The following is a 24,723-nucleotide window of genomic DNA, read 5'->3' on the forward strand; positions in this document are numbered from 1 at the left end:
AACTAGGGTTAGATTGAACAAAGTAATTCCAGAAATCCTGACTCATTTTGCAAACAGAGGAGTCACCTACTGCTGGCTGCCATTGTCTCGGTAGTCAGATTTTTACACAGTTGATTCCTAAATGCAAGTTTAATCTTTTATAAAGCTGAACATTTCACTAGCTAGGACAACATCCTCGGTAACAATGGGGAATGAGGAAGTGTGAACTGGTGCTGCGGTTTGGGGAAGGCCTCGAAGGAGACTGGTGACGGCTCCCGGGCCCAACAGATCCCCATGTACTAACGAGAAATGAATGAAGGAAAGTAAGAGAGGGGAAAATGGGGGGGGGGGAACAGCAGGTATTTGAAAAGGGGGTGTCAAGGAGGAGTGGTCCCACTCCTGAAATTCAGATGACATTTCCACTAAAAAGGTCTGTGCCTCAGCAATTCAAAGACCATGAAGTCAAGATGCTCCAGGTGAGGCTTGAACTCACAACCTCGGCATTGCTCTACAAAGTACTGTCTTATAAGTACCGCGCGCTGACCGATTGCGCCACTGGAGCTTGTGTGCTTGAGGCATTAGTCAAGTCTAGATTCTGACGTCTTCTTACAACTCAAGTCACTGCTGGCTTCACTTTTTTGACCCAAAACCTCAGACGTTACTGAATGTAGCTTCCAGGTTGATAAAGCCAATACATAAGCAGCGACCTTTTTTACATCAGTTTTAGGGGTTATTTTGTTTTGTTTGGGGGGGTGGGGGAGGTATGCAACCAAGATGACGACAGTTCAAAGCGAAGCTCTCATCGAGTCTTTCTTTAACACTAGTGATGCCTGTTCTTATCGATACCTGGACCTAAAAAGAGCTCAGATTTCTATCAGAGGAACTACCAAAGAACACATTTGCTCCAGGTGAGGCTTGAACTCACAACCTCGGCATCGCTCTACAGTGCACTGTCTTATAAGTACCGCGCGCTGACCGATTGCGCCACTGGAGCTTGTGTGCTTGGTGTGCTAGTTATGTCAAGACATTCTTACCAGAGGATTCAACACTGGCTATTAGAGACAGTTGCCAACAACAACAACAAAAATGCCCATGCATGCGCCCATCTTTGTAAGATCAGGTGTTTTTGTTTAGTTTTTTTTTTTTTTTCTTGCAACCAAGATGACAACAGCAAAAACCACAGGGTCCATCTTTTACACTGATAATGTCACTGGCTTCACTTTTTAAACCCTAAACCAAAAAATAAAAAATAAATAAACATTGGAAAAGTCAATGCAATTTGCCCTCCCTTGTCATATAAGTTTTTTTACAACCAAGATTGCAAAAAATGAAAGCAGTGCCGTCTCAGTATTCCTTTAACAGTGGTGATGCCTAAGTGCAAGTGGAATCTTTTATATAACTCAGCCTTGACAGGTCTCTGCCCTGGTGTTTCAAGATGAACTGAGGACATCTGCTCCAGATGAGGCTTAAACTCACAACCTCAACATTGATCTGCAGTGTACTGTCTTAGAAATACAACACGTTGCCTGATTCCAACACCGGGGGAGGGGGTGCACACATCCAGAGGGTTTATACTGGTAATGTAGAAAAGGTCGTTCTTATCCAATACCTGGACCGAAAACAGTCTCAGAGAAAGCAACCCTCATGAGAGCAGGTGGGGTGCCGCAGTTGAGGTTTGAATTCTCATCCTCGGCCTTGCTCTACAATCTACTGTCTTATAAGTACTGCGTGCTGACTAATTGCACCATTGGCGCTTGTGTGCAACTCATGCTCATCAAGTCAAGACATCCTTACCTCCGGAGTCAATGACGATACATTCATGATGCCTAAATGCAAATTTAAACTTTTATATAACTCTGTTGTTGTTTTATGTGAAGACAAGTAGTCATTTGATATTTCATTTCTTTTGACCCCCCATGACTAGAGTATTTTAAACACCGTGAAATCTCTTATTCTTCTTTTAATTTTAATGTGCATGGTTTTGCAATAAAAGGAAAGCTGGTATTCAAAACATCAAATTATGTTTGATGTTGGTACTGAACATCAGCTCTGAAGAAGAATAAGGATAACAGCAGTTAAACCAAACTCCAATGAGTGCAAATGCCTCTCACAAGTAACTCAAAGATTCTTTTGATGTTTTATAGAGAAAATGGAGCACATAATGAAAGAATACAGACGAGTGTAGTTTATTTTCCTTATTTTAATAATCTTCAGAATACAAAACTATAAAAATTTAATCCAGCAACATTAACTCTGTTCCTCTTATTTTGTCTTTTACTCTTTGCTTTTTAATTTTTTTAATGACATGCATGTATTTGATTTCTTTAATAAGTCCAGTTATATTATTAATATTTCAACACAGATAATACAAAGGGAGAAACATAAAATATAAGTATGCATTTAATGTATTTAATGCTACCAGCTTTGTATGTTTGTGATGAATTTTATTCTACAATAACAGCATTGACACCATATTCTCTAAACTGTTGAAAAAAATGACCCATTCTTTTTGTGAAGATGTAATCACTGGCTCGACAACATTATTCTGAGGTTTGAGGTTAAAAGAATATGACTTTTGTCTAGTTGATCATTTACTCTTTGAATTTTATAGTTTATAGAATATAAGTTTTGATTTGTTTACGTCTTTTCTCTGCTTTAAAATCTATAGTTCTCCTTTACAAAGTCGTAACCAATTTCACAATATACTCTGTTATGCCAAAAAAAGGATGGGATGCAGTTTTTCACTGTGACCTCAGGTATGTGCTGTGTGAGTTTTTGTATGTTAGAGTATTTGGTATTTTGATAATGTTGCAAAGCAAGAAAGTCATGCTCTCACATACAGTGAAGACCAATTCTGACCAATCTAATGTGACTTAAATGCATTATCCAACAGACAAAGACACACATAGACAGTCAGGGACATAGATGTGCACAGCAGATGGAGTGTATTACTTTCTTGCAGGTCTGCTATTCACTCTTCAGAAATATTTCCATCGGATGGCTGAGAGAATGGCATGGATGAAGTACAGGAGTGTGGCCACGAAGGCGAACACCTGAAACACAAACAAACACAACCAAAGAACATACTTAAAGCCAAGTCCATCCTTTGTATTATTATTCCGGTTTCAGTTTTCTTTTTAATCCAATTCTGGGAAATCCATATTTGGTTTATTGCCAAGAATTACATGGAATTCTAGGTATAAACGCCAGTTAGCTTAGCTTAGCATAATAAGTGAAAGGAAATTCACATGAGGTTTCCACCTCTTTAAGCTAATAATCAATGTGTGTTCATAAGTACCCTTGGCTCCACCCAACCAACTAGGTCACTGATTAATGTTGTTCTGCATGTCCTGTTTGAATTGAGCAGACTCACTGGTTTTGGGTCAGGTTGAATTAAAAAAAACATGTTGAAAATCTACTTCTACCTGCTGTGGTTTGGTTCTTTAGATGATATACTGTTTATAGCAAGGCCTCGAGGGCCGGTGTCCTGCAGGTTTTAGATGTGTCCTTGATCCAACACAGCTGATTCAAATGGCTAAATGACCTCTTCAACATGTCTTGAAGTTCTTCAGAGGCCTGGTAATGTGTGTTGACCCAGGGTGATATCTAAAACCTGCAGCACACCCGCCCTCGAGGCCTGGAGTTTCCCACCCCTGGTTTATAGTTTATTGTGCAATCTCTGATCACTTTATCTCAACATTAACATACTGTCCAAAAAAATTAAAGGAACACTTTTAAAACAAATCAGATTTCAATGGAAAAAAAACCATTCTGGATATCTGTATTGATATGACCTAGGTTATGTGTTAGAAATGAAAGGATGCCACATCATTTTCAACCTAAAGATGGCTGAATTCAAAAATAATGCAGCAGCCTGGTCCATTTTTCTGAAATTTCTTTGCAGCAACTCAAAATGGAACTCAGTATTTTGTGTGGGCCCCACGTGCAGACGCATGTGCTAAAGATCAGCCTTTTTTCATCTGTGACAAGCACAGTGCACCAGTGGACCAGACCAGTGGCGGACCTGCCAATTCTGATATTCTATGGCAATTGCCACTCGGGCTGCACAGTGCTAGGCAGTGATCGCAGAGCCAACTAGAGGACACTCAGATCTGAGGCAGCTGTTGTAAAGTCTGTTTCTGATTATTTGATACAAGATATGCACACCAGTGACATGCTGGAGGTTGTTTTTTAGGGCTCTGGTAGTGCTCATTCCTCCTTGCACAAAGGAGCACAAATGCCAGTCCTGCTTTGGGGGCCCTGTCCAGTTCTTCCAGGATAATCCTGGAATTTCCTCCATGCTCTTTGACTGTCTCCCAGACTTTGCTGGAAGACAGTAAACCTCTGACTATGGCATGTATTGATTAGCCATGCTGGAGGAATTGGATAGGTATATTTCCTGAGTATTCAAAAGAAGTCAAAATAATTTTAAATAAGTTGATTAATTAAATATATTAAATAAAAATAAATTTGAACAAATATTTTGGACAGCTCTATTGGAGTTATTGTACTTACCACAGCAGAAATGTAAGTCCTGTAGATTTTAAGGTCAAGGTTAAGGTCTTTCACCCCGATGGTGATGATAGCCAAATCCACCCCTGCACTTAGAAAAAAGAGCGCTGCCAGGCCATGGTAAGCAAAATCCTTCACAAACAGAGATTAAAACATTTTTACAACAAGGTCATAACCCATTAATTTTTCTAAATTTTATTCCCCGTCTGACTCTTGCGTCTCTCTTACAGCAGCAGCCCAGTGAGAACTGTTTTTATGACCTCCGGCAGCGAAGATGATCATCCAGAGGAAGGTCATGACGAAGCAGAAAACAGAGACGAACATCACCCACCCCAGAGGGTTCGGTGGGGCCACGTGTGTCGATGCAACAAGAATCCAAACCAAACCACCAAATACCTGCAGAGATGAAGAAGAGAGAGCGTGAATGGAGATGGCACATTGAATTATAACATTTATGAGAACTAATGGGAATCCATCATATTCTTTTTCTAGTGAAGAGTTGGACATATTCAGTGAATAGGAATCTACAGCCAGCACATTTAACCTTAGTTTACCTAAGCTTAGCTAAGCTGGGCTTAGGTAAGCAAGAAGACTAGAAACAGTAGCAATGGTAACAAAATGTGAGCTTTCTAAAAAAAGATAAAATATGTAACAAAAAAACAAACAAAAAAACAACACATCTAACATTAACTTGAATTGAATTAAAAACAACTAAATTCATTAGTTTGCTAATTTATTAAACATTACATGGTAAATTATAAGGAGGCTCTGTAAAAGCCATTTCAATTTTATTTTAAACTAAAAATAACCATAAATATGACCTAAGTGCATAATGCAAAACACATGACATGCTTAAAATAAGTTACTCTTGCATAAAAAGCAACCAGTAATTAAAGACTTTAAAACAGGTGGTCGTGTGGGATTTAAAATATAACATTGTTACTCTAAAAGAGCTTTATCCTGTGCTTACTGTGCAATATGGATTGTTCCTTTAAGCCAAACTTGCCATAGAAAGAGAAATTACATCCATCATTTAAGGATTTCTGTAAATTATCTGAGTATGAAGAAGGGCCACAGTGCTCAATAGCTTCAGTGATGTCATTTATTAACTCACAATGTTGGCATTGCTCTGCAGTGTACTGACTTATAAGTACCACACGCTGACCAATTGTGACACTGGAGCTTGACTGATGTGGAATTTATAATCACGCTAACTCATAACTTGCAGTTATTTCAGATTGCAATCTGAAATCCTAAATGAACATTCCACGTGTTCATTAAAACCCACAAAAGCCACAACTGGGACATCGCAGAACAATGATGTCCACAACTGAAATCCAGGGGAAATCTAAAATTGAAATCTAAAACAGACTTAGCCAGCAGATGGTGGAAGCTTTCTGATATTACAACATCATAAATAAAGCAATCACAAAATTAGCTTCAACTTTAGTGTACTTTAGAGCATTGCTAAGGTTAGGAGTTCACGACTTACTGGGAAAATGTTTGTTCCTCTATTCAGACAAAACACCTCAAAAGAAATACAAGGATCAATGTTTCAATTTTGGGCTCATCTAAGACTAATGGAAAAAAATATCTGAAATACACACTTAAGGGTTTATTTTACCACACTTAATAAACATTGATGGTAATGTTGATTTTCAACAGCCCATTCAAACACTAATCTCTGTCTCTACTGTTTCTATACATTGCGTTCACCTTATCAGTCAAGCTTGCCATCATTAGCTAAGCATAACGTTCAAATATGATTGTTTTTATTTACCTTTAGTCTAAACTTAATTAAAGTTCCTTCATAAGTCAAGAGCTGTCTTTTAAATTCTAATATCATAACCAGGAAATAAGAACAGGCAACAGTGCATGAATATAAATATCAAAAATATTTATCTGACTCATCGAATATAAAACACAAGGACATTTCACTGACAGCTTAAAATGGGAGGCAAATGGGGAGTGTAGTCTCTCTGTTCATTGTGCCCGTAGGTCACAGTAAACAGAGGTATCCATAAATGTATGGACATGGTTAGCAACAAAATTTAGGTAGGATGTGGTATTTTAACAATTCTGAATTGGTACTACATGTGCTAAGAAACTATCATCCAGACTTTTACACCAACAGGAACCTAAACTGTTAAAACAATGCAGAATGTAGCCATGTTTAGGCCAGATTCAAAGCTTACAGTAAATTCAAGGCTCCTCGGGACACACAGCACTTTTGCCGTCTTCTATTGTCCAAATTTGGTGATCCTAGCCTGGGTTCCCACCAAGTATGGTACTCTGCTGCTTGTCACCCATACTTTACTTCGAGGATAGGCATTTAGAGATGGCTGGAAAAAAACGGCTATTTGACTTACTGTTGCTTCAGCATGAAAGAGTTCTCTGGCATTTATGTTTTTCTGGCCATTCTCTATAAACCCTAGACATTGTTTTGTGGGAAAATAGCAGCAGATTAGCAATTTATGAAATACCCATAGGAGCCCATCTGGTACCAACAATCATACCGCACTCAAAGTCACTTAAATCACCTGTCCCCATATTGACACTCAATTCAAATTTCAGTGGGTCATCTTGACCATATCTATGTGCTTAAATCCATTATATTCCGGCCACACAATTGGCTAATTAGTTCATTAATTGTTAAATGAACTGTACACTTTGGAACAGGTAAAATAACTTGTTTATACAGCAAGTGTTTCCAGTTCAGTTTAGTCATTGGTGAACTGAAACAGTTCATAAAGGGCTTCAGTCTTCAAGATATGAAAATGTTCATGTTTTTAACTCATACAATATAACAGCATGACTGGCTGAGCGGAGCCAAAATAAACAAACTAAAACTTTAGCGAGGGTATTGGTTGTGAGAATGAAAGATCTTTATCCGTGCAGTTTTGTTTTTTAGTTGTTATACGAGTGTCCTTTGTAATCAGTCAGGGTGAAGAAGAGTAGGCTGCATTCTTTCTTATTAACAAAGACACAATATAAGTGAAATGTGAGATGTGAAGAGAGATGATGCTCCTCCCACATGAAGAATTATCTCCACTGACTCTCTATCTCCAAATTGTGCATTTTTATCCTAAAACAGTGTGGCTACTATATGGAGATATAGGCCCACTGAGATATAGGACCACTAAATTATCAGAAATACCAGCAGGTAATTTATTTTGGTGAAAAGAAGTTTGAGTTTTGTTCATCCTTAAACTCACACCCAATACATAGCACTGTTACCAATTGTCGTTTATCCTGTAAAAATAGTTTAGGCATCAATTTTAGGCATCATATGAAGTATTTATATGAGCCGAAGGCTTATTTAACTCATATATATATGAACTTGTTGCCATGGCACACCTTAATGAAATATTTGTCGTATTTAAAATACTTTAAAATGAGAACTATAAAATTGTAACTGCATCCTGAAGAGAATACTTAATGACCTGAAGATCATAGTCATTGTTGTCTGTCATTGCCCACTTACCAGTTCAGGTATGTAAAATATATCCGGTGCAGTGGTGCATATTCCCAGTCCACTGGGCAGGCTCCCCATGGGCTGAGCAGTTGTTGCAGCCATCTCTGCCTCTTCCTTCTCCCAGTGCTGATTTAACAGTGAGCACCTTGCTCTTTCCTCTGGACTAACGGTGCGGCAGCAGGTGTAAATGACCCTTTTAAGAAAGTCAGGTGAGCAGTCAAACCCGTTCTGCTATTGTGGGGGAGAGATCCCTTCCCACAACAGCAAACCAGACACACCCTTCACCTTACAGCACTGAACGCTGCCTGGAATTTAATGTGAACTGGTGACTTGTGACGGGGCTTTCAAAAAACTTGATGAGAGATCTTGTGGCCGCAGGCTAAGTTGAGTCTACTGATTTAATATCTTTGCTGTTGCTATTGAGTAAAGACACACTTCACTGACTTTTCAGTTCCCACTAACCTATAAACCCTTTCTTTGTGTTAGAAAAATGCCTCAAGCCTCTATTTGTATTGCACACAGAGACTTTAACAGGTTTCTTTTCAAAATATAGATTCTAATGATTGTGGGTTAAGACAGTCTACTTTGATCTCACAGACACAAGGCTTCGTTTTGAGCTGCACTAATCAATAATTAATTTCAACAATGGATCAAATGAGCATGTCCAGTGTGAGGGCTGACAGGCCTCGCATCTCCCTTTAGCATTTATAGCAACATGTTTCTAGTTGCTGTTTTGGCTTATGAGCTCAAAGTGTTAGTGTTCTACATCATTACCTCCCCTGGTATCAGTTTCCAGCAACAGTAGGCAAACAAAAAACTTTGTTTGCAACTAGCTGGTGGTGGAGCATTTAACTGCTAACATTGGATATTTTTCTAGGAAATGAGTTTCTGTTACATCAGCTCAAAGCAGTCTGGTTGTTCTTCTCTGACCTCTGGAAAATCCCAACAGATCAGCAGTTTCTGAGATACTCAGACCAAGCCATCTGGCACCAACAGCTCTCAAATTCAGTTAAATAAACTTTTGTCCCCATTTCTGATGCTCAGTGTGAACTTCAGCAGGTCGTTGCCTAAATAAATAACCAATAATTGATTGGTTATTTATGTTCACCCACAGTTGAACAGGTGTACCTAACAAAGTGGCCAATAACATTATAGCAGTCCCACACAAGGGACCATTTTTAAATAGAGCAAAATGTAATATTGGATTACAGTGTTAGTTAAATTACAACATCCAGTGTCTCTTTATCAGGCATCAGTTTACTGCTAACTTCAAAAGCATATTTCCTGATGCTGCGTATTACTAAAACAACTCACCTTACTCTATTTTATTATGTAGGTGAGTGATAAAGGGAGAACAATAAACCAGTGGGATGGTTTACTGACTCCTTGTTCTATTTTATAAAGGGTACGACTGGTATAAATGTTCTTGGAACATTTACATCTGTATTAAAGCTGTATTTTACACCATTTGATTGGACAATCTTCACCAGCCTGTAGTTTTAATCAGTCAAGTCAAATGGGGATTGTATAAGTTTTTGTTGTCTTTTTTATCTCTGTGCAATTAGAAGATTTACCTGACAGCTCAGGTCTGTTGTTACATAGTATTTCATTGTTCGAAACAATGAAAACAATGAAATTGACGCTGTTTGTTTTCTCCCACAACATGTGATCTCTGACTCATTGCATGACATGCTGTCAGTCTTTGCTAATGTTGACACCCTCAACAAACAAAACACATAATATTCCAATGTCCAATTCTTTTATTTCACAATGGAGATTCCAAGACAAAAGTGTGAAGTGAATCATCTAGACATTTACATCATCAAATTTCAAATCGCCAGCCATGCCATGCATAAACACCAAGCCTTTGAAAAAGGCACAAAATCTAGTGTATTGAAGTTGGTTTAAAAGGCTGTCAGCAGGAAGCGTTATCTCCTTTACAGAAATGAAGCTCTAATAGTGGTTACACTGCAACACTACACTGCAGGTAACTGCTACATCACTCTATGATTGAAAGAAATAAGATGAGAGCAAAGAAACAATGAAACAAATTAATATATCTATATAAATAAAACTCAAATGTTGCTAATCCAAGACAATTTAACATTGTAAACACAGTCACTGCGGAACTATAGACAACAACACATGCATCTGACAATGCCTCTAGTGTCAGTCCAATCATACCCTTGTAGCGGCTCTCATTTTAGCTGAATAAATGGGTAGATCACCATCAAAGTGATCATTATTTTAGCTTGGGCCATCAAGTTGCAACAGATGAAATATAGAGCCCATTCCATTTATCGTTGGCCTTGTCTTCTGTAGGAACTAAAGTCACAATCTTCCTGCTTTTCCTGCTTCAGTTTTATAAATGTTTTTTGTGAGAGCAAACTAAAAGTCTAACTGTGTTAAGCTGTAGAAGTAAGTTGTGTGACAAATGTTGGAAATATTTAAATGCTGTGGTGCTGGTTTAGCTCACACGATGAACAGGTGACTGTATGCCACAAGGTTAGATGCAATTCTGTTAAACTCTAGCCTAAGGCTGTATGTCTTTCCCTTTTTGTCCCTTCTTCTCTCCACTATCTAATTCAGGCAAAACAGATATATAGCAAATATTGAAATTTCAGCTATCATATTAGGTCATGTTACTAGTATGGTAGATGCAGAAAGATTTGTCTTTAAGCCAACATCATTGACGTGGTTTACTTACAGAAATTGAAGGAAACATCTTTTTTTTTTAAATGTCTCAGAAATATATTTAAAGAAAATTAGGACAGATCTTGAGTTTTAAAAAATGCATTTGTGTTTTTTTGTGTGTGGGTGTAAAATTTGTGAACTGAGCTTTTAAATTGTATACTATTGAAAGTTACAGTGAAAAATCAAAGAAATCAAAAGTTATGATAATATCATTCCTGCTTCTGTTTAGATTAGTAATTTCATTAGTTATTTACACTCATCCATCTTCTTTAAACAACATTTAATTCTGAAAACTTGTAATTCTCACTTCACATGGATGGATTCTAAAAAACAACATTGAAAATTGTGAGGTAGGCTAATGTGATAATGTAATTTTTGTTTGAGTGTGTTTTCTACTTTTTCATCAATTTGATGTTTGGGCATATTGATTCAAAATAAATGCATAAAAATAATTTTCTTCTCAATGTATTTGTGAAAGCTATGTGATTATTCGTTTTTTTGTTGTTGTTGTTTTCCTCTTGAGTTGGTGACTTGTTTTAGGACCTCTTCCATCGAATGGCAGAGAATATGGCATGGAGGAAGTAGAGAAGAGTGGCCACATAGGACATCACCTAAAAAACAGACAGAAACACAGATGGATGATGGAGATGGTCACTTTGAGGTACAAGACTTTAAAGATTTTAACTTAACTTATAACTTTGATTTGATAACTTTCCTTGTTTTAGCAATTACAATTTGAGACACATATACTTTACTTGCATATTTTCAGTATCTTCCATAATTACATTTTCAATTCCTTGACATTAGAGAAATGTTTACACATCTACATTTGTACTGCTCAACAAATTACATTGTTAAAACATTTTAAAGCTGTGTTCTTTTACAACTACTTTAAAAATTACCAAAAGAGTTGGATAATTTCAGTATGTTGTGCTAAAATTGTCCAGAATAAAGTGAATTTGTCAGAAATACAAGTACAAGATTCGTTATTTCCACTTGTTTTAGTAAATAATGATATAATATTACCATCAAGCGGTTCATTTATTATATAAGAACTTATGTTATTTCATATGCTGCTCAAAAAATCATAAATAAATAAACAGTTTAGCGAACAGAAGTCATTGTAGAACTGACATATTTTGAAATTGGATTAAAAATATGTCAGTACATACTTTTAATTTGGATATCTCATTCTTCAAGATCTGAGAGTTCCCTTAATGTTTTGAACAATAAATTTATGTGTTTTACGTACCACTGCAGAAATGTACAGTCGGTATACTTTGAGCAGTTCAGCTGGTAGTAATGCTAGAACTTGTGCAAGTTTAACTTCTTGTCCAATCCCATAGGTAACATAGGCCAGATCCACTGATGCACTGAGGAAGAAAACCACCGCCACAAAATGATAGCCTGCATCCTGCAAATTGAAATATAGAGAAAAAATAAGAAGAAGGAAATTTAAAAAAAAAATAATAATAATAATAATAAATGGAGAAGATACTATAGGGCCTTCGCACTCTCAAAAAGAGGAAGGGGAGCAAAAGGGAAAATTTTCAAATAAAGTGGGGACAGGTTGATGGACTGTGTAAAACTTGTGGGAAAGTATCCCCCAAAACCCCAATTGCCACCCTGTGGTACCTCATTTTTAAGAATATTGCCAGGTAATAACCCTTCTTTAAGATAGGCCCTAAAAAATGTCCTTAATTGTCAGGTTTTCTGCTTATCGCTGCATTTTTAATAGCAACATTCAACAACAGTGTCCATTTTTCCTTAGTGGCAACAACAAACACCAAAGGTTAACTAAGACTGTTTATTGTTTACACTGAGTAAAGACAGTTCAAATTCTCAAATGCAAGTACCAATTTTACTTTAGTAATAAATTAAATTTTCTTCTTTTTGTTGTGGTATTTTTTCAGTGTTTGATGTCTAATATATTGGTGCACATTTCTCAATGTCTACACTACAGTCACATGAGAAATGGAATTACACCTTTTATTATTTATTTATTATGTCTAAGTTTTTATGTAACAAGACATAAAAGAAATCTGGTCCTGAGCAGGTTCTAAAATAATTTAAATATAATCTCAGATGAACAACAACATATTTATTTATCAAAAATTAAGCCTACTTTTAGCCCCAGTAACTAGAAGTCATCGTTTTCTGTATGACTTTATCAGTCTTTCATATCATTGTGGCGGAATTTCGTCCCACTGTTCTTTTACAACAGCTAATTGTAAAGAACAGTGGGCATTCATTGAGACTTGTTACGTTCTGTGTGGCTGTGGGAGTGTGTGGGTGGGGTGTTTGCCCACTCTCCCCGCCTCCACCCCTCTTGCCACTCCTACCCCTCTCTGTCTCTCTCACTCTCCTCTCTCCCCAGGACACAGCTGCTGCTGATTAGCCTCGTTTGCCACCTGACTCCAGTCAGCAATCATCCTCTGAGGCTATTTAAACTGGGGATGAGCTGTGAGCAGGGTGGCTTTTTCCTCGGTGGCTCTACGCGGTTCTGTGCTAGATTTTGGACAGACAGCCTCTTTCTGACCAGTGAGCAGACGGGCTTGTGGGCCCTGAGAGTGTCTCCCCGTGGTGGGGAGTAGGGTAGGAAGTGTGGGAAGTGCCTCCTTTTTTATTGTGTTTGTTTGGTAGTCCTCCTGCCTTTCGTGGCTGCGAGCGTTTTCTTTGTTTCTTTGGCGTTATTGGTAAGACGGCGTTGCCGGCCCTTTAAGTTAATGTTAACCTGTACCATTTTGTAATAAAGATTTATTGATGCAGAACAACTCTGTTTGTTTTCCTTTTTCATTCTGATTCCGGACTCATTTGTTACTGGTCCCCTCTCTCACATGCCTAGACCCCTTCGGGGGGAACGTAACAATGTGGGGGCTCGTCCGGGATATGAATGGAAGGAACAACAATTGAGTTTTAGTGAGTTGTTTGCCGGTGGCTTGTTTAGTTGTATGGTATCTGCTGCGCTCTCTCTCCAGTTAGCAAAGGGGAGTGTCTAGCTGAGCGTAAGCTCCTCCTTCAGGCACTCATTTTTTATTTTTCCTTTATTATTTTCGGAGTAATCCCGGGTGGGGATTAGTTCCCTGTCGGGGGTAGGCTTGTCGGTGCTTTGTGCACTTGATGCTTAGCCTTTAAAGTTGCCTCGAGCCTGGTACACTCCAGAAGCTAACTAGGCTAAGATTTTAGTAGGCAGGTCTGGGGAGAGGGTCGGCGGTACTTTTATTTATTGGTTAATCTCTGGCCACACTTTTCCCGCCTGTTTTCTCATTTGTGTATTGGAGGTGGTGCTTCTTTGTTGTTATTGTTAGCCTCAGGTAGTTTTTTGTTTTTAGAGTTGATGGCTACCTTTGATATTGCCGTGTTTAATAAAAACCCCTCGCTTGTCCAACTGGACGCCTGTAGGAAGAGGGATTTGCATGAGGTGGCATCAGGTTATAGCATTTCTGTTTCCACAGCTCTGCGTAAGGCTGAGCTGAAAGCTGCTCTTGTGGCTGGCTTGGTGGAGAAAGGGATAGTGGCCTTGCCAGTATCTGCCAGTCCACTTGAGCATGGTGCAGCGTCTCAGCCTGTTCCGCAGGCGTCAGCTCAAGCTGTAGGTCCATTGGTGTCGACACCTGTTGGTCAGGGGCTGCCTGTGGACAAACCCATGACATTGCCTCGCTTCGAACCCCTCTCCATTGAATCAAGTGAAGGCTCGAAGCAGGATGCTAAGCTCCGTGTACGCCTGGCTCGTCTCCAGTTAGAGAAGGAGGACCGTGAGAGGGAGTTCCAGCTAAAGAAAGAGCTGGAGCTTAGGCGTTTAGACGCAGAGCTTGCTAGAGCCAGAGAGGTCGAATTGAGGAAGGTGGAGGTGGAGGCAGAGACAGCTGTGAGGTTGCGACAGCTGGAACTCCGGCAGGTTTCCCTTCCTCCGACTGCCTCCATTCGTCAGGCAGACACCCCGTTTGACGTAGGGAAAAACAGTCGTCTGGTTCCGATGTTCCGTGACACTGAGGTCGACAGCTACTTCGAGTCGTTTGAACGAATAGACACAGCCTTGCACTGGCCACGGGATTCATGGGCCATTTTGCTCCAATGTAAGCTGGCGGGTAAGGCTCAAGAAGTTTGTTCCTCGTTGTCAGCTGAGGACAGCTTGGACTATGACAAGCTGAAAAGGGCTATCCTGCTGGCCTATGAGCTGGTCCCAGAAGCCTATAGGCAGCGTTTCCGGGGGTTGAGAAGAGGTCAGGGTCAGTCCTATCTTGATTTCGCCAGGGAAAAAGGTGTTCTTTTCGATCGGTGGTGTGCGGCCTGCAAAGCCACTGACCTGGCTTCGATCCGGGAACTAATGCTCATAGAGGAATTTAAGAACTGCATTGCTGAGCGCATCGCGGTATATATTAATGAACAGAAGGTTTCCTCGCTACAGCAGGCTGCGACGCTGGCTGATGAGTTCGCGCTCGTCCATAAAACCAGTGTCAGTAGGTATGACCGGCGCAATGCCCCAGTGAAGGCTAGCGAGGTGCCAGTTGCACAGCACCCAAAGAGTGAGGTACTTGTGTTTCGTCCCAAGGCAGACCGAAAGTGTTTTTTCTGTTTTAAGTCTGGCCACCTGATCGCAGATTGTTTCCGTCTGTAAGCTTCACAATCAGTCTCGTCTTCACGTAAACCAAAAGGGGTTGGGCTGATTAAAACCATGCCTCCTGTCAGTAGGCCCCCTTCCCCTGAGACCCCGGATGAGTGTTTTAAGCCTTTCATTTTTAAGGGGATAGTTTCGCTTTCTGGTAAGACCGAGGATAAGCGTGAAGTGACTATTCTGCGTGATACTGGTGGCTCACAGTCCCTCATACTAGCTAGTGTGCTTGAATTTAATGAGAAGTCTGACTGTGACTCTAGCATCATTGTAAGAGGTGTTGGGATGAGTTTTGTGCCTGCTCCCCTCCATCGTATCTGGGTACAGAGTGAGCTGGTGAGTGGTTTCTTCTCAGTGGGTGTGCGGCCTTCTCTCCCGATTAATGGGGTGGATTTTATAATGGGAAATGATATCGCGGGTGGGAAAGTTTACCCTACCCCTGAGGTGACCAACAATCCTGTTATAGAGCCTGTGTTAGATGCCCTCAGCCTGCAGCACCCGGATGTGTTCCCGGTGAGCGTTCTGACTCGTTCACGTGCCCAGCAACAAGGTGGGGGGGTTGATTTGTCAGATTCAGTGATCGGCTCTATTCTAGAGAAGGATGTGATGCCCTGCACCGATGAGGGAGATAATGGAGCCTTAGAGTTAGCTCACAGTGTGGTTGAGCCAGCTCCTGTGTCTGGAGCTCCTTTTCTGCTCACCCGGGAAGCACTTGTGAAGGCTCAGAAAGAAGACCCTTCATTAGTTCAGTGTTTTACTGCAGCAGCTCAGGATAAGGGAGGTGAGGGGAGCAAGAGGCAGACATTTTTCGTTTGGGAAGGTTTATTGATGCGCAAGTGGACCCCAAGGCCTGGAGAAGACTGGAGCGTAGTGCGGCAGTTGGTGGTTCCGACCAGTCTGCGGTGGCATGTGCTGCAGTTAGCACATGATCACGCATGGTCAGGTCATTTGGGTGTCACTAAAACATATGACCGTATACTGCAGCATTTCTTTTGGCCGGCAATGAAAGCAGATGTAGTGCAGTTTTGTAACACCTGTCACACTTGCCAGCTTGTGGGTAAACCGAACCAGGCGGTGCCCCCCGCCCCCCTACGTCCTATCCCTGCTGTCGGTGAACCTTTTGAGCATATCCTGGTAGACTGTGTTGGCCCCTTACCAAAGACGCGGGCAGGGAATCAGTTCTTGTTAACCATAATGTGTGTGTCCACTCGATACCCAGAGGCGATTCCTCTGCGGAAAATCACGACAGCAAGCATTACCAAAGCACTAGTCAAATTCTTTACCACCTTTGGCCTCCCGAAAACCGTGCAGACAGATCAGGGTACCAATTTCATGTCCAGGGATTTTAATTGGACTCTACGGTCCCTTGGAGTTTCTCATTCTGTGTCTAGTGCTTACCACCCAGAGTCACAAGGTGCACTGGAGCGGTGGCATCAAACTCTCAAGGCGATGTTGAGTAAGTATTGCCACGACACCGGAAAAAGCTGGGATGACGGGGTCCCGTTTGTATTGTTCGCTATACGTGATGTGAAGCAGGAGTCTTTGGGGTTCAGCCCAGCTACCCTGGTGTTTGGACACGACGTGCGGGGTCCGCTAAAGGTGTTGAAGGAGAGTTTTCTCAGTGGTTGTGTGCCTAAAACTACTGTGATGGAGTTTGTAAAAACATGCAAGGACAGGTGGCAACGGGCTACTTTGTTAGCAAAAGAGGCTCTCTGTGTATCCCAGGCAAACATGAAAAAACGATGTGATCAAAAAGCAGTGGAAAGACAGTTCCAGCCTGGGGACAAAGTTCTTGTGTTGTTGCCCGTGCCCAGTTCTGCCCTCATGGCTCGTTTCTCAGGCCCCTATGTGATAGTGAAAAAAGTGTCTGACACCAACTATATTCTCAACACCCCAGAACGCAGAAGGAAGACTCGCCTATGCCATGTCAACATGTTGAAACCATACCATACCAGAGACACCAGCATGACAGAATCATCAGACACTGCTGGGACGGCTGTCCCCGGTTCAGTCCCTGTTGCCCTGCTAAGTGTTGAAGTTAAGGGTGATGATGATCTGGGTACCCTTTCTGAGGGACAGCAATGTGGGAAAGAAGAAGTTGAGTACTTAGTAGAAAACGGCTTGGCACAACCTAGTTGTAGCCCCTGGAGCTCCCCATGTCTACTAACACCTAAGTCTGATGGCACACCCCGTTTCTGCACAGATTATCGGAAGGTAAACGCTGTAACGGTCTCTGACTCTTTTCCGCTTCCTCGTATGGAAGACTGCATTGACAGCATCGGCCCTGCCAAATTCATCACCAAACTCGATCTCCTTAAAGGCTACTGGCAGGTGCCTCTCACTCCCAGAGCTTCAGAGATTTCTGCATTTGTCACCCCTGACCACTTCATGCAATACACAGTAATGGCCTTTGGCATGAAAAATGCCCCAGCTACTTTTCAACGACTGATGCAGTTGGTGTTGGGAGATGTGCCCCAGTGCAATGTGTATCTAGATGACGTGGTGCTATACACAGACACATGGGCAGATCATATGTCCCTTCTGAGGACAGTGTTTCAGCGGCTAGCCGAGGCCTCGTTGACCCTCAATCTCGCTAAGTGTGAGTTTGGTAAGGCAACCGTCACTTACCTAGGTAAGCAGGTGGGGTTTGGGCAGGTCCGCCCAGTGGAGGCGAAGGTTGCTGCAATCCTGGACTACCCGAGTCCAGCCACCAGACGGGAACTAAGGCGGTTCCTAGGGATGACTGGATATTACCGGTGTTTCTGTAAGAACTTTTCTGTGGTCGTGACCCCGCTAACCAAACTGTGTAGCCCAAAGGTGCCTTTTGAATGGTCAGTTGAATGCCAGCATGCCTTTGAGTCGGCAAAATCTCTTCTGTGCAGCACCCCTGTATTGGCAGCTCCAAACTTCTCTCGCCCCTTTAAGCTAGAGGTCGATGCCAGTGCCACCGGAGCCGGGGCAGTCCTGCTGCAGGATGATGAGGAAGGTGTGTGCCATCCGGTCTGTTATTTCTCTGCAAAGTTCAAACCCCATCAACTGAACTACTCTACCATAGAGAAGGAATCCTTAGCTCTGCTTCTAGCTCTGCAGCACTTTGAAGTGTATGTGGGCTCCAGCGCTTCCCCGGTGACCGTGTTCACAGACCACAACCCCCTTGTTTTTCTGAACCGGATGTACAATCACAACCAGCGACTGATGCGCTGGGCACTCCTGGCCCAGGATTACAATCTGATGATCATACACAAGAAAGGTACTGACAATATAGTGGCTGATGCACTCTCACGCAGCTCGCAATAGGTTGTTGTTGTTGTTGTTGTTGTTGTTTTGGTAGGGCTTCAATGTAAGGGGGGGGGAATGTTACGTTCTGTGAGGCTGTGGGAGTGTGTGGGTGGGGTGTTTGCCCACTCTCCCCGCCTCCACCCCTCTTGCCACTCCTACCCCTCTCTGTCTCTCTCACTCTCCTCTCTCCCCAGGACACAGCTGCTGCTGATTAGCCTCGTTTGCCACCTGACTCCAGTCAGCAATCATCCTCTGAGGCTATTTAAACTGGGGATGAGCTGTGAGCAGGGTGGCTTTTTCCTCGGTGGCTCTACGCGGTTCTGTGTTAGATTTTGGACAGACAGCCTCTTTCTGACCAGTGAGCAGACGGGCTTGTGGGCCCTGAGAGTGTCTCCCCGTGGTGGGGAGTAGGGTAGGAAGTGTGGGAAGTGCCTCCTTTTTTATTGTGTTTGTTTGGTAGTCCTCCTGCCTTTCGTGGCTGCGAGCGTTTTCTTTGTTTCTTTGGCGTTATTGGTAAGACGGCGTTGCCGGCCCTTTAAGTTAATGTTAACCTGTACCATTTTGTAATAAAGATTTATTGATGCAGAACAACTCTGTTTGTTTTCCTTTTTCATTCTGGTATGCATTCCTTTGTCTAAAGTCCAACACATTTCAGTCAGATTAAGGTCTGAACTTTTAACTGGTGATTCCAACTCTTGGATTTTTTTGTAGATTTACTAATGTGTTTGGGATCATTGTCCTGTTATGTGACTCGTTTTCAGCCAAGCCCTAGGGGTTGGACAGATGGCCTAACATTTGACTCTAGAATACTGGTATACAGAGAAATTCACAGTTGGCTCAATGACTGCAGGATACCCAGCTTCTGTGGCTGTAAAATAATCCCAAATCATCATTCTTTCACCACACATAAAGTGTTTGTTAATGTTGTGTTTGGTTTTTACCAAACACTTCATATCCCGCTAACACATAACAATGCTCCGGACCAGTACACTTCCAAAATGTCTCTTTTTCCAGAGGTGGCCACACTTGCTGATGATCAATCGATCAACGAATTTTCATTACTACTTGCTCTCTTAATTCCTATAAAAGCATTGCTTTAGAGGAGCATACATTGCCTCTGCATTTTTGCTTAAGTTCTGTTAAATTAAAAAAAATACTTTTTAATATGTCAAGCATTGTTCTTCATGTGTGGTTTGATTTACATAACTGTAAGATCTGCTGAGCACAAGATGATTTGGAATTTAAAGAAGGTTTACTTCATCGATCCATTATTAACTGCTTATCTAATTAGGCTATTAAGCAGTCAGTGGGAGTGTCTAACCAGTGCTGGCCAGATGCTGCTCTGATTGCCTCCGCAGAGGAAGATGAAGAACCAGAGTGTTGTCATTACGAAGCAGAAGATAGACACAAACATCACCCAGCCCAGAGGGTTAGCCGGATCAACTTTAGCCGATGCCACCAGGATCCACACCAAACCACCAAACACCTGCAGGGTCACACAGAGGAGGGGAAAAGAGACAATGATTGATGATATTGCAATTCAGTGGCTTGGTTTCCACAGAGAGGGAATTCTACACACCCACTTTGTAAAGTTTTTTTTATTAGAAATTTATAGTGTTGAGTGTAAGCTTTAAGCTATTTTCCAGCCCTCTGAAAGGTTATTCAGAGCTTCATGTAAATTGGTACAGTGCCCTTTAAACTAAGGCTTGGTCACACAAACACACACATAATGGCCATGTTGTCACTCTTGGGTGTATTGCCTCAGCCTTTATATCTCCTCCTTTGGCAAACATTATGCTTGAAAGAGTCTTTGGTATTTAGATGGAGCATGAACCTTCCACCGTTTGTTCCTTGATAAGAGGCACATTAAAATGCTTTACCATAGGTCACAGATAGTGTGCGCAGGAAAAACATTTTTATTCATTGTCATTCCTTATTTTTAAATAAGCAACAGAAATTTTTGACTGTTTCATGTTAGGCCATCTTCACAGAGAGACGCCAATGTAGGAAAGCTCAGGTGTAAATAATAACATTTCTACATTTTATTTAGCACATTCAGTTTCGAGGTCCTAAAGGCTTTCTGAGACACACTCTAAGACTAAACTTGTGCTTTCACACTAAAACAAGTGAACATGTCTGCTATGAAAAAGATCTGTTTTTATCCTGTCTTTATATTAAAGGCTTCATCCAGACACTCTTCAAGCCAATCAGCTTCGAACCTTCAAGTATCAGGTGCGCAGGAGCTGAGCAAGAGGAAACAGCAGCTGAGGCTCATTCAGTCGAAACTGGCATCTTGGTGTTCCAGTGAGGACGTTTTACACAAGCGCCAAAAACAAAAAAGCCCTTCTGCTTCTCAATAGCTCAGTAGTATATCATATCTTCTGGGAGATAAAACAAAAGCCTTTTTCAGTTTTGTACTTTTTCTCAGATGAGTATTTTGGGAGGATATCTGTAATAATTTTTATTATTTTATTAATAGTATATACCCAAGAGAACTTTAGTCAATTTATTTTAGGTGAAGATCTAAAATGAACATTCTCCATCACTTATTTAATCTTCTGATTTTTCAGTTGCTACTTAAGGAACCTGAAACAGGTCTGTTTGTATTCAGAACTGCTCGAGTCTCCTCAATCAATTTGTCTAGCAATCATTTTTATAAATTTAGCTGGACTCAAGTCTAGTTAGGTTAGTTCGGTATAATGTAATAAAAATAATAAGAACTAAAATAATAATCCTTCCCATAAAAACAACAAAATCATGTTCAGTCAGCTGTGCAAACACAGAGAGCTCAAATTATGGACAGCCTATTCCTAATCTATGTATTTTTTTTTTTTCAGTGCCCATGAAGAACATGCAATGTCCTGGATTAAACACTGTGAAAGACAAACATTGCTCTACTCTGCTTATTCATCTCAAATGGTATATTTAAAGTGAGACATGTCTCCTCCAAGTAAAATAAATAAAAATAACTGCATTTACTTCCATTTATGTAGTGCTTTTCTGGTCTTGGTGGCCACTTGAGGTATGTTAGAATGCTTCTTAGCTGTCATTGTCAATTGTTGTTTAAACAATCCACATCACAAAAAAGAGTAAAAAGATGAATAAAGAATACACAATATTCATGATATCATTTTTTAAATGCAAAGAAGTTTTGGTTTATTCATTACTTGTGAATCTTATTTGTACAATGTCAGAATATTTTTTTAATTGTCAAAATGTGAAGTAACAACTGCCTGTTTTTTTCTTTAAACCTTTAATAGGCGAAACTCTGGCGAAATTTCTGACAGTGAATCATGAAGGAAATGGAGAACAGAGTAGTAAACAATAGGTGCTTCTACATACAAAAATTGTTTTAATATATGGACAAATATTACACAAGCCTTATTGCAACTTATCTCATCTAAAACCACACAGGTGAAACATATCCATTTTACATCCATTCCAGGTAAAAGGGAACGCACCGTGAATATACAAATTTATACAAAAATATATGCAAAAAAAAAGGTGGGTGGGGCTTCTGTACTCGCAGTCAAAGCTTGACTGTTTACTCTGACTGAAAACAACAGGAAAAATGTTTATAATGGAGCATTTAAGTCAGTGTGAAGACTTAATCTATGACTCAATATTTTTATCAACCTTTTTCCATCTTTAATGTGATAAAATTGCTTGTTCGCACAGAGGTAGGTTTGGATAGATTTAATTCCTTAATAAATGAAATCATTATTTTAAAACTTTGACCAATATTAAAATTTGTTTGATGATCTGAAGCCTTTAAGTGTGAAAAATGCTTTTTTCACACAACAGTATGCACACCTGAATGGGTGGCTGGCTAAACCTAAATTAGGTATACTAGTATTTTTTAGCATCTATATCTGTTGTGGCAAATTTGTTGCCGTGACTGAATCACAGCTGAAATCCACTGTTGTCAGTCTAGACTGAATATAACTGCTGTTTCCATGCCAACAGGGGGTGGTGAAAGCGTTTGAGTGGAGTATACCTTTAAATCAGCTGGACGTGGATCCTACAGCCATGTGGTCTGAGTTTATGGTCTCGGTGATTATTTGAAATAACCAAGCTTCAACCTGAAAACTAGTGTTGAATATGTTTGTGTGTGATGGTAAGTTAGCTTTGAGGCACAATTCATTTGAATTTCAGTAGTGGGACCACACCTCACACACTCCCCTTCCACTCATATATCGTGAAATGTCCTCCTGCCCTACTTGCAGTTTGTTCTTATTTCTGTGCCCCACCCTCCCAGCTCTTGTCTTATTTCTCACGTCTCACGTAGATACCAAGAGTGCTTTCTGCCCAGAGGGCCCTGAGGCCCTCACCAAATCGACAACTTTGCTGACTCTGTCCGCCATTTTCTGTCAATAAACACTGTCCAGTGAAGTCTGATCCCTGCTAGTGAATTGTAGGTTTAAGGACAGTTTCAATTAAAAAATGTTAAAAACATCAAGCATCTTAACTGTTGAGGAGATTTTCAATTCATTCCTTCACTTTATTGCCATTGCTTGCCTTGTGCAGGTGTTTTTGTTCTCTAGCGTTTCCTTTTTTTTCCTCACAGTCCTTCACAGTACACAGTAATTCCAGGAAAATGACTTGGTTGCCAAAAACTAAGCCAAACTCACCCACATTTGCCTTTTTTTATCCGTTATCAGTTAAATTTACACTGACAACAAGAGTAGGTAAACTTTATCAGTAGATTTCCATTCTTGTGCAGCAGCAAATAATTCTGGCACAACAATGCAGGAGCTCCAGCAACACTTAAAAGGAAATAGGAACAACTTTATTAACTGACCAATGCGTTTTGGCTTGTGGCCTTCATCAGGCTGGTGCAGCATAATGTTTCATGAAAAGTGAAATCCATCCAGTGATCCATGAGGGTTTATGACTACTTTGATATATACTTTACTGCACTTAAATCTAAGGGTTACTGGTGCCTTTCCACGTGTTATGCAGATTTAATCTGTGTGTTGCATGCATCAAAAGAAAACGTAAAGATAAAGCTTGGGTTTGGTATTTACAGCTTTAGTGCCATTTTAATGAGGAGCATGCATGCCAAAAAAGGTGACAACTTGTTTGCTTTAATTCTAAAATATCACAGAATACAAGGTTTTTTCTTTGTGGTTTGAGCAATACAGAGAATGTATTAGATAACAAAATGTCTCTATATGACATTATAAACAAATAAGAAGTACTAATACCTATCCCCGCACTCTCACGTTTAAAGTAATAGCTGTTATGCAGGTTTAAAGATATTGCACAAACTTTTTTCAGGATAAGTTTATGAAATATATATTTTTAAAAGTCAGTCCTTCTTCATTAACAGCTCAAAGTTAATGCTTTTTTCATCCTATTATTTTCTGGATTGAAAAACTAAACAAAGCCTAATAATCTTCACTTTTCAATATAATACAGTTCAGTCCATCACCACCTGTTACATCCATGATTGTGAGCATAGAGGAAAATCGTGGTGAAAGTGAAATTGAGGATGCCAGTGACAACATAAGTATTGTGCAAATTGCACAAATATTTTTTTTATTCATTTTGAGGGTATAAAAGTAGAACTAATGGCTGATTAGTGCAGATACTGCATCACAGATGTTTTCTGACAAATAAAATGTGTGTTTTTTTGATATTTAGCGTTTTCCTGTTGCTATGGAAACAAATTATTTTCACCAAAAAGGCTGCTTTTTATTAACTCCAATTATCAAACAGTGGTTCCAGCTGACCAGCAAAACAAGACGAGAAAAATCTTATCAGAATGGAGACCTGCTCCAACAGAGAAATGAGAAGAAGAAGATGCTACTTTAAATAATGTTGGCCTGGTTGAATAAGGAATGAAATAAGGAAAATGTGTTAAACAAACATATGAAAGAGAATAAAAGAAAAGGCTGTGCAAAAATAAGACATGTCTGAACCACAAAAGAGGGTAAAACTCAACATGGAAAAGTAACACATCCCTTCTAACAACACAAATTACAAAACAAGAAACTCACAAACTCGGGGATGAAGAATATGTCAGGAAAGCTGGTGAAGATCCTTCCGCCTGATGGCAGAGCATCACCTAAGGTGGTGGAAGCCATAGTCCAAAACAGTGTGCAAACACGTATGAGGTGTCTTAGAGAATGAGATGTGTAACCTGTTTCAAGGTGCCTTTAAAAACTGT

The 24,723-nt window shown here is 40.4% G+C and overlaps 2 protein-coding genes and 2 non-coding genes across 4 annotated transcripts; all 4 read right to left on the reverse strand.

Annotated features, from left to right (window-relative positions):
- Positions 1 to 447: 447 nt before the first annotated feature.
- Positions 448 to 541, reverse strand: trnai-uau (transfer RNA isoleucine (anticodon UAU)). Its single transcript has 2 exons — positions 504 to 541; positions 448 to 483 (listed from the first exon to the last, which is right to left on the reverse strand). It is a non-coding gene; the product is annotated as a tRNA-Ile (tRNA).
- Positions 542 to 879: 338 nt separating this feature from the next.
- On the reverse strand, positions 880 to 973 carry trnai-uau (transfer RNA isoleucine (anticodon UAU)). The gene is made up of 2 exons: positions 936 to 973; positions 880 to 915 (listed from the first exon to the last, which is right to left on the reverse strand). It is a non-coding gene; the product is annotated as a tRNA-Ile (tRNA).
- A 1,984-nt stretch (positions 974 to 2,957) lies between these two features.
- LOC146619720 (myelin and lymphocyte protein-like) lies at positions 2,958 to 8,068 on the reverse strand. The gene is made up of 4 exons (XM_085369682.1): positions 7,976 to 8,068; positions 4,720 to 4,887; positions 4,495 to 4,623; positions 2,958 to 3,032 (listed from the first exon to the last, which is right to left on the reverse strand). Exons 1-4 carry the CDS (start codon positions 8,066 to 8,068, stop codon positions 2,958 to 2,960), a joined length of 465 nt encoding a protein of 154 aa, XP_085225808.1.
- A 3,128-nt stretch (positions 8,069 to 11,196) lies between these two features.
- On the reverse strand, positions 11,197 to 24,640 carry LOC146619721 (myelin and lymphocyte protein-like). Its single transcript, XM_085369681.1, has 4 exons — positions 24,554 to 24,640; positions 19,873 to 20,037; positions 11,913 to 12,074; positions 11,197 to 11,271 (listed from the first exon to the last, which is right to left on the reverse strand). Exons 1-4 carry the CDS (start codon positions 24,638 to 24,640, stop codon positions 11,197 to 11,199), a joined length of 489 nt encoding a protein of 162 aa, XP_085225807.1.
- Between the last annotated feature and the right edge of the window lie 83 nt (positions 24,641 to 24,723).

Source organism: Diplotaxodon limnothrissa, linkage group LG13 (genome assembly GCF_057381915.1).
Source record: "Diplotaxodon limnothrissa isolate DT_005_m linkage group LG13, D_limnothrissa_male_GT1.1, whole genome shotgun sequence".
Taxonomy (NCBI): domain Eukaryota; kingdom Metazoa; phylum Chordata; class Actinopteri; order Cichliformes; family Cichlidae; genus Diplotaxodon; species Diplotaxodon limnothrissa.

Bases quoted from the DNA above. Each gene is read 5' to 3' on its own strand.
- LOC146619720 (XM_085369682.1), bottom strand. From the start codon at position 8,068: ATGGCTGCAACAACTGCTCAGCCCATGGGGAGCCTGCCCAGTGGACTG. The intron at 4,624-4,719 runs GTAAGAGAGACG...CTGTTTGTGAAG, and splicing joins GTTCTCACTGGGCTGCTGCT to GATTTTGCTTACCATGGCCT. The intron at 3,033-4,494 runs GTAAGTACAATA...TTTGTGTTTCAG, and splicing joins GGACTTACATTTCTGCTGTG to GTGTTCGCCTTCGTGGCCAC.
- LOC146619721 (XM_085369681.1), bottom strand. From the start codon at position 24,640: ATGGCTTCCACCACCTTAGGTGATGCTCTGCCATCAGGCGGAAGGATC. The intron at 12,075-19,872 runs GTTAGACACTCC...TTCAATTTGCAG, and splicing joins GCAGCATCTGGCCAGCACTG to GATGCAGGCTATCATTTTGT. The intron at 11,272-11,912 runs GTACGTAAAACA...TCTGTTTTTTAG, and splicing joins GACTGTACATTTCTGCAGTG to GTGATGTCCTATGTGGCCAC.